The 15,539-nt window shown below is 38.5% G+C and overlaps 1 protein-coding gene across 1 annotated transcript in view; it reads left to right on the top strand.

The window, feature by feature from the left end:
* The window catches only part of LOC140937181 (uncharacterized), a 34,662-nt gene extending 29,295 nt beyond the window's left edge, over nucleotides 1-5,367 (top strand). Inside the window, exons 5-6 of the mRNA XM_073386718.1 lie at nucleotides 1,457-1,615; nucleotides 3,307-5,367. Coding sequence (XP_073242819.1) covers nucleotides 1,457-1,615; nucleotides 3,307-3,402 — 255 coding nt within the window. The 3' untranslated portion in view covers nucleotides 3,403-5,367. The remainder of the gene's footprint in view (nucleotides 1-1,456; nucleotides 1,616-3,306) is intronic.
* The last annotated feature ends 10,172 nt before the right edge of the window (nucleotides 5,368-15,539 follow it).

The following is a 15,539-nucleotide window of genomic DNA, read 5'->3' as shown; positions in this document are numbered from 1 at the left end:
TTCCACAAGAAAATTTCCAGAAATCAGTGGAATTTTGAAAAGATAGTCCTGTTTTCCCGTTGGAAACTTTCCGTTGGTAATGCATGTCCCATTTACGAGTTTTCACAAGGAATCACCAGTTCCAGGATATTCACGCCAATATCTGTGCGACCATCTGGAATTCTAGTGACGAGAGCATCATGGAACACGTTCTTCAATTGATGAACATTTCCATGGAAGTTTCCGAAAGATTTTAGTAAATGGGAAAAGCTCTCTTTTTCTCAAACTGGCAGTGAAAATTTACCTATTCATTGGTCAACAATCAATGGAAACTGAGCAGAAACAAAGGTAAAAGAGTCTGCCTAAGGTTAAAATACTCAAATGTTCTTAAGAAGGCGTGGAGTATGGTTTGGATTCGTTGAAACAATTTTTATGTTTAGCTTGGAGAAATCCTTGAAACTTGTTGTTTAGCGGAAACAACTGTCATCCTACGTTATAGTCATTTTCCAACTGGCTGCAGTTGTTTTTGTGAGTAGTGAATTTACATCTTTTTGTGTAATTCGTGTTGCTATTGTAATAGAAATGTTCGGTTATAACAAAAGCCCATGATTTTTCGGTATTACTTTATAATTAACTTGTTTAATTTTAAAAAGGATAAAAAAAACGTTTAAAAAAGGAGAACACTTTGTACAAACTGGATAATCCCTGAGATAGAACCATTTGTGATCTTTTTCCAGCTGAATGTGAGTCTTAACGCCAGACTTTTCAATAACTCAGGATCTAATTTGCAAAAAATGTTACCCTACCACTGGTGTCCCCGCGAAATGACGTCTGAGAAACGAGCGCATAAATTCCATACTGATGACGCTTCACTACCCAGATCTTGGTAGTGCTTCTGATTGGTCATGCCGCGTGGGAAATTTGATTCAACCAGTCAGAAGCACTATGGAATTTTTGCGCTCGTTTCTCGGACGTCATTTGGCGGGAAAACCAGTGGCAGCGACGCCAAATGTCGGCTGTTTCTCATGCTAGGCAAGCAGTAAATCTAGCCTCATTTTCATGTTGTGTATGCCATAGGAAGTGTAATAAGTCAGTTTCTTTTCTTTTTTCTTTTTTTTTTTGTTTGTTTGTTTGTTTGTTTTTTCATTTCACCCGATTTTTATTAAGGTGCGAACGGGACCTGAAGTCCCTAAAATCAAAATCCCGATCAAAATGAAAGTCAAAATCCAGGTCAAAATCCGTTGAAAAACTTGCTGTTGTAATAAGTAACAGGTATAACTATTTTGGGTTACGAAATGCCTGCACTTAAAGATTTTAATGACACTATCAATGCCTACGTGCTTGTCGTTTCTGTTTTTATTTATTTATTTATTTTTAAATGAGCAAAATAGCTTTTGTTTGCAAAAAAGATAAAGCTTTCAAGCGGTACCTAGATAAAACCAATATCCTATTTATATTTATTAAATTTATTCTTTAGTTCGATAAAGAAAAAGTGGACGAATCCATCTTACCAGACATAAAAAGGCTCACCTGCCTGTCCAACAAAGATATGGCTAGAAAACTGTCAAAGACCATAACTACCATGACAAAGGATAAACGTATTTGTGGTAAAGAGATAACGTTCCTTGTACCTGAGGTAAGCTTTTTTTTTTTTAATCATCTTTTTAAAGTAGTGAATCCTTACGTTTCCGTAGAGATCATTAGTTATTTCTTTTATTGGATTGGGAGCTGGGAGTATGCCTGTCCTGTCTCATAAGGTGAAATTTTCCGCTCTAGTCTACCGATGAGTCGTCGCACCCTGCTACCCAAGACCAGCGCTTGAATTTGATGAAATGCAAGCGCGGAATTCTCTCGGCGTAATATCACCACTTGGTGGTAACGGATTTTTTGATCATCAAAGACCTCACGACTACCCTGGGTACCAGAGTTTTTTTTTCTCGCGTGCGACGGGGAGCTTCGTTTCGTCGGCCGCAGGCCGACACGTGTTTGGCTGAAGGCCGAAGTCACGAGCGGGTCACTTTTTAAGACTTGACTGAAACCGGAAACCGCGTATAAAAAGCCTCTGGCACCCAGGGTACCTCACGACTAAATAATTCCCTGATCCTTGCGTCTTGATTGGCCTTAGCCATCTTGGAAGTACCTGTAACTTCCAAACTGGCACGGAGATGAAACTTCTTTCGAGAAGCAACAAAGCAAAATAAGGACAGCTGAAGAAACTTTTGATAGATACTTCTGCAACTCCTGCCTCACGCACCTATAATTTAAGAAAAAAAGAGAGAATGGGACGACTTTCTTTTAATGCACCTTCTTAATGTGGGTGAGGAGAGGGGCAGGAATCTCATCAAGGAGGGCAGAAATATGAATGCATGAAGGCGCATCAATAGGCATGTCACTAAGATCATTGGCAATTTTAGTTTACGTTGGAAATGTTTAAGTGTTCACATTTATTATTAGAGGAACTCTTTTACTTAATCTAGATAATAGTTAACCTGCGTAGCTAATTGTTTGTTTGGCGAGAGGAAATAAATAACACCTTGAAAATGTGCGCGAACAAAGGGCAAAGCGGTTTATCTCGTTGTTTCTTCCCCATTCTCTTCGCGGCTTCGCCGATCGTTTGCGCGCTCGTCAAACAAAACAGCTTGCTACGCAGGCTAGATAGAGTCCTGATGGTTCTTTTCTTTTTCTCTATGTTCATATTCGCTGTCGTCACGTAAAAACTAATAGGGACTTTTAGGACCTAACGACCAGATGGGTACCAGAACGTGGCTTTAAAATCGAAGTAGCGTTCTTTCATCTTTATCGCGATTATTCCTACCCGCTTACTTTGTCTAATGTAGGCAAACCCTCATGAAGTTGAATTCCAAGGGACCATATCCAGGCTCAGAAAGGGAAATAAAATTTCGTCGTTGCTTGTTTACGTTCTCCATAAAAAGTGAAATTAGGAAGTTTCTTGAAAAAATTCATCAGGCTAGTGAAGGCTTAGGTGAAGGTGATTTAAGATGGCTGACAGTACAGTCATCGAAACTGTCAGCATCATTAAGACTTTTCTTTACTATGTTTTGAGAACATTTAAATAGATAGGAAGTTTCTCTTAGTAGTCGTGTAGTGACGGCAAAGAAATGTACAAAAAAGAGTAATGTAAGTGCGACGTTGTTGTTTTGCTTATTAAATATATTGTGTTTTAGACTTTCTCGTTGCTGTCGCGTCGTCGTTGGATCGTAAAGTCCCGACTGCGATGTTTAGCACGCCCTTAGTAATGTAAAACATAGCCCACTGTCAAAGTAAATCTATATTTCAGTCGCGTTCAATTGCTTTCTGTCAATTCAGGTTATTGCAGAAAAGACGCCTGTGGAAAATAGTGACGAGGAATTTGAACCATCTACGCCATACCGAACTGCCACTGAGCATGACGATCCACCATAAATATTAGTAGGAATAGTCAATAGTTACTGTGGGGTGTGAATTTGCTTATAATTTCATTGGTTGATTTAAGATTTTAGTGTATGCGTAGTAAATCCAATTCCACATATACCTTGTAGTATTTAAGTGAGGAAAAAAAATCGTAACACGAATTCGTGAAAAGAAGTGACTTGTCATTTGATTCATGTATCGAGAAAACAAAAGTAACGGGACTTTCTTCAACTTAAAAAGTTGCATGTTCCAGGCGTTCAGATACTGCACTCAGGTGAACTAAGGCATGGGTGGTCGTTACATGCGGGGTTTTATGATTTGATCTTGCTTGTTTGTTTTTTCAGTATCTTCCTTCATTTTAACCTTAGACCGCTTTGCTTAAGACCAGAACCATTTTGGACTTTTAACACTATTTTCTTAAGATCACGTGACCAGTCACGCCCATGATAATGCAAGATTTGGACTTTGCAGATTACACTACGTTAGTGAATGTGAACTACATCGTTTTTCCTTCCATGATGTTTCATATACAGTCAAATAAGCTAAATTAATCAGGGATTTGTGAAATGGTCTATTCCTTCATTCTCCGATGTTTTTTCTCTCGATGTTTTTTTCTCGATGTTTTTTCTCTCGTCCCAGTGTCCCTCTTAACAAGAAACGTTATAGTTTACAAATTGTAGATAATTTAAGAAAACTCCGATTAATTCCAAAAACCCTGTAACAATAGTCATTTACAAAAGAAAATTAAATTGAAAGCGTTATTTAAAAAGTGGTGTAAATTTGGATTGAAATTAAAAAAGTCAAAAACGGGTGTGGCAAGTCACGTAACAAAAATAACACATTAGTAAAAATGAAAACTTAATGCTTATGTGGAGTAGATATTAAGTTTAAAATTTTCATGCGACAGGTAAAATCCCTACTAAATAGACCACCCCCTACCAAATTTGCAGTGCCCCATTCCTTAATTCACCGGAGTGGATTGCTGCGCTAAGTCAGAGGGGCAGGAAAATATGTTCCTGGCGTTTAGATTGTGAGGACAGCTCAAAGAGATGGAAGAGGAAAAAACGGCTAGGGATGAATAGGGTGTGCGCGTGATTTCGCGCCACACTCCACTATCTGCGCTGTCCCCACAATCTGAACGCCTGGAACAGGCTAAGTACAAATAAAAATGCCTCGACTTATTCATCATTGGAAGTCAAGGCAGAATTCGGATATAAACTAAAAGGTTGTTCCTATGTCTTACCCTTGCTATGGAAAATAAGGGCCTGCAAAAATAAACTTTAAATAAATTTCTTACCGCCTTAACAAGTATTTTGACTATAGGGTATTCGCTAAAGCTGCCTAAGCTAGTGTCTGGTGAGTTACCCAGAGGCTTCTCAGGGGGTACTGACATGTTAAGATTTCGGAATGTAAAATCGGTAAGAAACTCATGGCAAGAGACTCGTTACGTGAGAATCATCGCTCAGCATTCATCATTGAAATTCATGTGAGGTTAAAATGCGGACTTGTGACCATGTAGGTTTACTATTTGTCGGATTTGAATCACTGCCTTTTCAAAGTTCATTTAACATAATTATACAAATATATATGCATCTCACGACAAAAAACTTTTTATCTCTAAAATTTGTAGCTATAGCACTGGGGGCCCAAACATCTGATATTATACAGATAACATTATCTTAACTGTCACTTAGCTATACTCGGCAAGTGGTCGCATCATTCTTCGAGAATTTTTGACTGCTCCAAACAAGAAGGCCCTCAAAACTCTGGTTTTCAGATCAAGTAGTGCATGGATCACCAGGTATATATAAATTGTAATTTTTCTACAATCACAGACAAAAGAAGTTGGGAAGGTTGTATAACTTAATAGTAGTCCATTAGAGAGTTTTCTCTTTTTCCAAATATCCGCCGTTCCCCCTATACAATGTTGGGATATAACAGAACAATTAAGCGCACAAACATTAACGTTTTGATCAACATTGGACCAGGGGCGGGGGGGGGGGGGGGAGGAAAAGAAGGGGTAAAAAAGGCAACCTTCCCAATGATGATTCAACGACCTTCCACGATGATTGTAGCATCATCAGGTGTGAGAGCCCCCTCTGCCATATTATGGGTTTTTATTCGCGAGGTTTACCTTCAAGTTAACAATTCTAAGTACAAGCATACCCGAGATAAAATATTGCATCATTTGCAAAAATATCGGCCGATGTCAACGATCGATGTTTTTGATATTTCACCGGTTTCGATTCAGTGCTGTTTTCTGAGCTTTTTCTAAAAAAAAAAAAAACAGAAAAAGAAGAAGAAGAAAGAAAAAGAAAAAATGGAAAAAAAAAGAAAACAAAAATGGGAGGAATTACTGCAAGGAGCCCTTTTTTCGGTGGGGAGCGGGGCGGGGTGGGGGGGGGGGGGGGAGTGCTTGGTTAGTCATTTTAGATGATTCTAGCTACCGCTGCTGTTTGACATTCAATTGGCGGCTAGTTCGGTTTTTAAGTCCTGATTATGATCAAGAAGAGATACGTATCTGTGTAGTGTAGTAGTATTTCCCATGCCGTCTTGGTACAGCTATAGAACGTTTAGATATTGTTTTGCTAAACAGCTTCTTAACTGTTTTAGTAATCATCCCATAATGCCAAATTAACACTTGATTCATTTGTTTGGGATCAGTTATTCTGACTAGTTAAGTGCCTGCAATCTTTCCAGAGTAGCTCAGGCCTTGTTTACATTAATCCGGAGAAATTTGAAAACCCTGGGTGGAATGTTTTCCGTTCACACTAATTCAGATCAATAGATTTGCAAATGGTTCTTTTCTCTAAAATTTGGTCAGAAACATTCTTTTAGAAGAGATTTTTCGAAAAGCTCCTTTTCCAGTGGACAATTTCTCAGGATTAGCATGGACGGAAGGCCTAACTGTATAAATACAATTGCTTTTTCGGACTCATTAGTTCCACTAAAAGCTCTTACTTTTACACTACATAATGAAAACGATCAATTGCGGTTTCTGTGTAACTAACCCACTACCCCTCCCCCAAGTCACAATTTTGCCCTAAGTGAGAAGTAAGTGTTAATGTTGACCGGGGGGAGGGGTAGGTGGTCAGCCCAAAAATGTAAGTGATTATTTTTTATACTTATTTTGTTATTATAACATTAACTTGCAAAGATATGTCCAATGACTCAGTGACATTATGCGATGTATTTAACCCTATTGAGACGGGAGGGGGTGAGGGGCCTTTCGAGGATCCTCAACTTTGCTTTTAGACAAGACAAGATAAGACAAGACACACCATAGCGTATTAAATTGTGCACCAATGAGTGCGTCACTTTTTTTGTTAAAGGTTGTCAATGTGTTAGCTAACCTTATCATTTTATCACACGCGTCCCTACTCGAGCATTTTTTTTTGCTTGATATCTATTTTGAGAGGAAAAAATGGTGAAGTATTGGTTCAGCTAATGAATTTAACAATATGACGTGTAAGGTTTAGGCCCTGTCTACACGTATCCGGATACTTTTGAACCCCAACTTTCTTTTTTGGCGGATTCGGCTTTCGTCCACACGTATCCGGCATACGAATCTGCAACTTTTTGAAACCGCTCTCAAGAGTAGAAATTTTTGAATATGCTACCTCTGAACTATAATCCGGAATCGTGTGGACGCTAAATTTGGATACATTTTTTTTATCCAGTGACGTGACAAGATTTACTTCTTGGACTTCAGTTTGAAGGTTTATTACGTGTGTGCAGTTAAACCTAGCTATAGTTACTGTACACTTCAATTACGCCAAATGACGGCTCGACATTCTGAGGCTTCTTTTCATGTCGGACTGGCGAATTGGAGGCCGTAAACAAGTTAAACCAGCGAACTAGTGTTTGGTGGGGCGATTTAGTCAGCGAAACAGTCATTGAAGAAGATTGGTGAGAACATTTTCGCATTAGCCAAAGATCGATTTGAATACGCTACGTGTGAACATGGATATTGCTTAAACAGTGATGAATCCGCAAAGAAAAATTTGCAGAGTCAGAAATATCCGGATACGCGTGGAGGGGGCCTAAGTGTGACAATCAAATTATACCAGGGCCCAGTTGTTCGAAGGCCGATTAGCGCCTAACCGGGGGTTAAATTTAACCCAGGTTTCTTTTTCTTGTGTTCAAAAGCATTTTCTAGGATAATTTCCTCTGTTATTTTGAGAGCTTCCAATCATTAACTTGTAGACAAAAAGAATTAAAACTGAAATGCTTTTTAAGCTTTCAAATCTGAATTCAAATCTCCCGCTAACCCTAGGTTATCTTAACCCAGCTTTGAACAACTCGGCCCTGGATGTTAGAAATGAGTAAATTATTATGTGTGAGTTTTTGGTGACCGTATCGTGAGCGGTATTAAGTTACAGAGGGGGCCACCGTGACTCCTCCATAGTCCCGGGAAAAACAAAAAGCCCCGTCTGAATAAGTTTAAATTATGGTTTTCGTTGTCTCTTTTGTTAGTACTACTTTGCCGAAACAGGTTTGTGTTAAATAGTATGTAGGTTTCTGTAACCAAACTCGAAAGAAAAGTCATCAGATGTTATAATGCCTAATTATGTAAAATGTGCTATTTATATGAATCTCCCAGAAATGCACAATACTTATTGAAAGATATCACAACAATACGTAAGGCAACATCGTGGATACTCAGTAGTTTTTTTCTTAGTTATTGTTATTATTTTTTATGTTTTTTTTTTATACTGTCACTTAGCTGTAAGTGTAATAGACGTCCTGTCCTCTTGCTGAGTTTACTAGTAAATAAACACAGAACCTGATCTCAGACTACGTTTTAATAAAGCTCTTTTAATTATCGATCAGAATGAAGCAGGTGCTAATATTTGGCCTGAATAAGGTGGTTCGATCCAGTTTTCAATAACAAAAATACCTACAAATACGAAGTACAAAGATAACTAAAACAAAGCAGGAAATCAAATTGCACCTACAGCGTATATCAGTGTATTTGTGGGGTATAGATTAGAGCTCCCTAAAAAGTCACTTTGTGACAACGACGACGTATCCATGGCAACATGTTTCGTCGATTCGCAAGAAATCCAAAGCTGTTTTAAAGAACTGTAGTTCGTATAACTGTTTGGAACTGTACCTATTTTAAACAAGTTTATAAGCGTTTTAGAAATATCTCTGGCTGAGAATTTTGGTTGCTACGATGGAGTGAATCACAAACAATGCATTTCGTGTTCTTGAAACATAAATTTACCCTGTGCCTGTAAGTTTGGGCCTCCAAGTGATATAAGAGCTCTTTTTTAAGAGGAAGGTTTTCAGTTATCCTGTACATAAAATGAAATAATTCGTTTTACTCGATTTCCAGTAACAGGAAAGTTACAAAAAGTTGCGTTCCAAGCTTTTTGTCATAAAAATATATTGCTGTTTACTTCCAAGGTATAATAAAACAATGTGATGCGTTTTTCTTTAGTCTATGCTGCATTTTAAGTGACCTCCAATTTTGAAACACGTGCCTGTTTTCAAATGCTACAACAAGACGCTACGGAGCGTACACTTCGGCGTCGTGGTTGTGGAACTAATTAAATGAAAATGCGGAGGAATAGTAAGAAATCAAATATGGTAAGCGTAAGGTGTTAATTTGTGACATTATGGGATTTGTCAGGATATTCTGAAAAGAGCAACATCCAAGAGGCCTACTTGCCAAAAACTAGGATTTCGGGACAAATTGTCTCCGAGATATTAGCCCAGTTATTCTCTGATGACTCCATACAAATCCTTCTAAAAAAACAATTCTCTATTTTTCTTAGTCACATCAGGCTTCAAAAACAGCATAGCAGTCTCATGTACTGATTAAAGATATGTAAGGCATGGGTAAGGAGTCAGGGGCACCCAACAACAATTTTCGGAAAATATCTATTCGGAAGACGATTTAATTTGAGATCTAAAATTTTCGGAACATTTTTTCCAAAATTTCTTGCTTGTCTTCCTCTCCTAGGGTTTTCGAACATCTAAAAAATGGTATAATTGCCCATTTTTAATCTATTTTTACCCTAAAAGGGTCACCTACAATTTTCGGGAGCCTTTTTTCTGGCTGAAATTTTCGAAAAGGTAAGTTTTGATCCCTATAATTTTCGAATCACTTGACTTTCAGCTGGGAAATCCGAACAGATGAAAAATTTTAGGGGATAAAAATATGCCTATATCTACCGTTTTAATACTAAAATACGTTTAAGAATGCTATGTTTAAGTGGTTTTGGACTACATTGTCGTTGGGTGCCCCTGAGGAGTCAATTACGTTGAGCATGGAATTGGCTAAAACTCAAAGTCACGAGTTCGAATGTTTTGAGGATAATTATTCACTGACTATCAGCACGCAGGGATGTCGGATTACCACAAGGAAGTTTAACACCAACGGAATATCTTACGGCTTCCGCGAACTTGTAAACACAGAACCTGAAAATCGACCTTCGTCACCCTTGACTAAAGACAGCAGTCCAGCTCGTGGGAAAAAACTTAGTTCGTCAAAAGAACTCGCTTGGAACTTGTATACCGTTTGACATAAGGTTCTAGAAAATACTAAACAGGTGAATAGTAGTAGCTTTTCGACATATTTTATGATTTCAGTAACTGATGCAAATCTGCTGACTCATGCTGAAATGTAAACATGCCCTAATTAATTATTCATGGATAATCAAAAACGTAGAGAACGTTCGAGAAAGTCACGCAACGCATGAAAGCAATTTTACTACGTAACACTCAACAAAGACAAAATGTCTTTGTGCAGCATCTTGAAACTTTAAATTCATTATAAAACAGTTCGAAAGGAACGGCTCACTCGTGAAATGTTTTTCAACACTCGAAGAGAAATTTCGAGTCTCTGCGCGGCCACGAAATATCCTCTCTTTATTCCTCGAGTAATTAAAGACTAGACTCAAAGTGATCTCAAGAGATCGCGAAGTAGTCCGGGTCTCATTTCGTGAAATAGTTGAAACAAGCCGAAAAGTCACGAACTTGAACGCCCAATCTTGTCCCGAAACTAGTGCATCATTTCATAACTATTTTCCATTTCCCAAACTGCCTTGGGTCGCAGTAGCGCAATCGGCTAATCCCTCAACTTAAGAGTCTCCTCTGATCTGACGGGTCACACAGGTGAGTCGGTTCAAACCTCGGGAAAGCCAAAATAACAATTCTTTCTTCTTCGAAAAAGTTAAAGAATAAAATAATCAAAGAAATCGAAGTGATCTCGAGATATCTCGAACTAATTCGGCTCTCACTTCGTCAAATAGCCGAATAGAACCGAAAACCTACAGACTTTGCTTGCCCAATCTTGTCAAAAAAATGCAACTTTGATACATTCCTGAGCGTCGCGAATCCTTTACTTCGCGCTCCGCCGAAGTAATAACGTTAGGTAACTCAGTTTTAATGCTCCAAGAAAAGCTGTATATGTGACAATCAAACACGCAATTAATATACAGCTTTTCTTGGAGCATTAAAACTGAGTTACCTCACGCTGGAATCAGAGATTAAAATCTCTGATTCCAATATCTCTTGCATTAGTTTTTTGCTTGATGGCCCTTGGAAAAGCTACCCGAATGTCCTAATTTGTCAGGCCGGTAATCCCTGACCAGATAAAGTAACATATCCGTGTAGCTTCTTCGAGGACCATCAGGCGATTAACAAAATGCAAGAGGTAACGGAGGCTGGATGTTGGGGCAATTTTTTTTCCTTTTGTTTTTCGTTTTCTCACTTACTTGTTATCGTGTATTCTTTTACTTTTCGCTCTCCGGTATTTTGTTAATTACGCTCCTTTGTTACGTGCTGTATGTAAATTTCGTTATAGTTTGTTATCTCGCCCCTATTTATTACCAGTTTTTACGTGTCTATTTGTGTAACAACATTCGTCGAAGTAGATTATCTTTTTCCTCGGTGGCCCTGACCACCGACTCTGTTATCCTCAGCATTTGGAATTTACTTTTTCTTTGGTTTGGTAATAGTAAAACATTAGCTGATTGTGAGTTCACGTGTTGTGTTTTGGAATTGGCCCTTGCCCGTTCACTGGACGTGTATAAAAAAGTTTTTCAAAAGCCTTATATGATAAACAACCCCCGGGGGGGTACTCCCCTGTAAAAGTGACGAGGGTGCTCGTCGGAAAATTTCGAGAACACCCCTAAAAGACCTAAAAGGTACAGTGGAACCCCGTTAATACGACCACCTTCGGGCCATGGAAATTTGGTCGTATTAACGGGGTAGGGTCAAATTATGGTGCAAAATGCTTTTAAACTACATTCTACTACATGTATACCTTTAATCCGTTATAAATCAACCTTTTTGCAGTTAATTAACAACCTTACAACCGCAATTCAATGCAACTGAACAATCTAACAGTAAACGAAACCGAGTAATGAGAAAAAACACTGACTTCTTTCAGTTCCTTGTTATGAAAGGAAAGGGCTTGTGATTTGTCTCGAAGAGCCGTTTTCTATATCGTAGCTTACAACGCTTTCACAGTTATTACAAAGTTCAAAGTTCTGGGAGAAAAGAGAAGGAAATGGACTTGAAGAGAAAAGCCACAGTGGAAGGCAGCAGAAACAAGAAGGCAAAATAACTTTGAGAGCCTCGAAATGCTGCAAAGTGAAGTCTTTTAGATCTTTTGTATTATTTATTCATGCATCCTTTTTACTGCACACAGCAATTTACCGGATGTCATGCTAACCACTAACACCTTTGCCTAAAAACATTCAATAAAATATTAGTAATGGGTTATTGTTTGTCAGATTGTGTCTGATTTCATTCAGCAGCCCCACCAAGCATTTTGACTGGTCGTATTAACTGGGTAATTTTATAAAGAAAATAACGACTCAGGACTCCCAAAGGTGGTCGTTGGTCGGAATAACGGGGTGGTCGGATTAACGGGGTTTTCAGATAAGAAAATGAGTAGGCTTTTGTTTGGGCCACGAAAAAGTGGTCGCAATAACGGGGTGGTCGTATTAACGGGGTGGTCGTAAGGCGGGGTTCCACTGTACCAGAATCTTGTTTTATGGGCGTGTCCCAAATTCATTTCCACCCCTATATGAGGTACCAATTCAACAACAACAAAATAGAGATAACTGTCGAACACTTTCTTCTCAAGGATTTTTTGAAAGTATTGTCATAAATCTTTATCCTAATGAAAAAAAAGTCATTTTAGGTTTTAACACCCTAAGCGGTACCAGTTCACAAATTTAAACCCCTAAAAGGTATGACGAGCACCCCCGACACTTTTATGGGGGAGTACCCCCCCCCCCCCCCCCGGGAAACAAACCAATTTGCATCAAAGCTCAGGACTTTTGTTGAGGCCTCAAATGTAATGTAATAGGCGCTAAGTGTAATGGCATTTTATCCTTACAGGTCCCAAATGTATTAAATTTTGGCGCTGCGAGCCACATTACAGGGGCACCTAGCGACTTTTTTCCGTAAAATAACTCTTCGAAGGAGCAAATATTGCCTAGAAATTTCTAAAGCTTGGGAAAAGGTGAAAATTTTTGGATAACCGTTCCATACGTCCAAAATATTCGGAGGTTTTCTAATAGCTTAACTACGATTTTCGGAGGTTGTGTTATTCACATTTTAATACCAAGATATTGCGATTATTGTTTGGAAAGGTCACCTAAAACTTTCGGTATAAAGACAATACGTCCCCTATAATTCTCTAATGAAAGCGAGGCTACTTCATGTCCGCGAACTTTCGACCGGACCCAAAAGGGTAGCCAACACTTTCAGATGAGACGAAAAAGCCACCTAAAACTTTCGTGACGGCCAAAGTTCCCCTAAGCCATCCGAACAGATAAGTGGTTTTTAGGACAACTCCGAATTAACCAAACAGACTTCTAAAGCATAGAGAAAACCATCAGAGATACTTCTGGGGTATTTGGAAACATTCGGTCTTCGGTTACCCGTGACATTAGGAAGCTTAAGCAACGATGACACGGACAGCGACGGCAACGCGAACGGCAAAAAAGCAATAACTTTAAGCTTAAATAAAATCAAATTTACATTCTGCATAAAAAAAATAAATAATAATAATTATAATAAAAACACCCCCTACTCCATTTCCATTTTTACGCCAGCATCAAGGATGAAGCGCCGCAATAACAGTTTTGTACATTCAGATGCATTTTTTAAAATTATCTTTATTGTTTCATTGTTCTCTCCTAAAAAACTTTGAGAGAAATGAAAAATATAGGGCACGCGGCGTGCTGCGTCGGTTCAGCCCTGGTACACAGGCAAAATATGCCAGGGTACGGGGCATTAAAAAAAAAAAAAGATAAAAAAAATTCCAATGGTTCTTCCTCGAAACGTCTCTAGCGGTGAGTAGCAAGGAGAGGCGCCTGTCTTCGTGGGTTAGATTTCTACAATAACCTTTCCAACTATCTACAGCTGGTAAACTACTGCACTATTGTTAAAAGTTAAAAGTGAGCGATTGGTAATGAAGGTCTGTTGTTAAGTCCAAGTGGAACATTCTAGCTTGGGAAATAAATTGCAACAACGTGTAATGAGATAAAGTAGAAAACTAGGAACGTTTTACTGGAAAATGCGACGAAGAGTAACTTTTTTTATTTCATTTTATTTTTCTTTTACTGGTTGGCTTAAGAATTATGGAAACAAGGAATAGACTTGTCACGTCGAATTCCAACCCAAGACGGGTGGTGATCTGGTTCGCTAAGTGGGATCATCGGCGAGTAATTTCTCAGTTTCCTCAAGAACAGCAGAGGAACGGACCGCGCGTTGAACTTAAAGCTTGTCGCCTTCCTTAGTGTAACGCGTTTCACTCGCGTTTCACTCGCTCTACTATATCCCCGGCGAGAATGAGGGGCTAAATAGTGTATTATACTGCTAGGATCAGTATGCTATATCGAAGCAGTGAGACGATAAACGCATCAAATTGAAATGAAGTGAAAATTCCTTGAACAAGCAGATGAGAGAGGTGGGGAAGAGCCAACGAAGTTTCCTACAAGGAAATCCACCCGTACGGCTATGGGGTTAATCCTTTATAGTCTTTAGCTTAAAAAGGTCGATTAAAACACGCAGTATTACAAGCTATCTAAACATAGAGAAACGAAAACAAAACTATAATCGGCTAACCTCAGATTTTCCGGACATGGTTGCCAGATAAGTCAGCTTTTAAGCTTCTCTTACTTAACCTTCTTGAATAGACAATTTTCCTGAGCAGCTTATTATGAAATGATATGGAAGCGGACTCCGAACTTTTCCTCAAAGATCTTTTTCCCATGTTGTACAAACTGTAAACAACACACAACTGTGACAAGCACCGCCCGACGTTTTACAAACTTTAAAAAATTCAGTACTCTCTAAAATTCCAAAACTAATTTGTCCTCAACTAAAAGAATCGTAATTACCCCTACCTTTACCTGGTCAACCATGAGCTACCTCTGCTAAAATTTGCCAGTGGATTTTTAAAATGGTCATCGTTTTAGTTCACGCTCAATAGGCAACAAACGGAGAATATCATACTGAAATACAGCTGTACGCATGATAAACCTCAATTTTCCTCATAACTAAAAGACCATCGATAACTTTACCTGCAAAAAAGATGTCACAATTTTTCCTTAGTCAAAACAAAGAAACAAACAAGCAAACTCTGGAGTCGTGCGATCGCATTTTCAACATTCAAGTATAGTATAGTATTTTGCTTAACGAAGCCTCCAAGAATACTGTTTTTGGACATTAAACACCAGATCATTTAAAAATTCAGCTTTATTTCTTGAACAAAAGTTAAGAACCTAATTAAGAACCTAGTTAGCCTAATTTTACACTAAATACCATTTATATAAGAACCTGTTTAGGCTAACTTGGAAAAACCTAGGTTCTTATACGCGGGTTTTTACTGTATTGCTCATGCACAAAAATATTCTTAGACAAGGCAGTGAATTTCAAGGCCTTTTCTAAATCTACCTAATAAAGAAATAAAGTACCTTTCAAGGTCCTTAACTGAATTCAAGTACCTTTCAAGACAACTACTAAAACTCAAGACCTTTTCAAGATTGTACTAGCCATGTACAGCGAATCATTATTGCTAATCTGATAATCTAGTATTAAACCACTACTTTTGACGCATTTTCACCAGCAAAGCACTGTGAGTCGGAGTCGTAATAAGAAGGGGAGAAAATTATTAT

Source organism: Porites lutea, chromosome 1 (assembly GCF_958299795.1).
Source record: "Porites lutea chromosome 1, jaPorLute2.1, whole genome shotgun sequence".
Taxonomy (NCBI): Eukaryota; Metazoa; Cnidaria; class Anthozoa; order Scleractinia; family Poritidae; genus Porites; species Porites lutea.
This window is presented reverse-complemented; position numbering and strand designations above follow the sequence as displayed.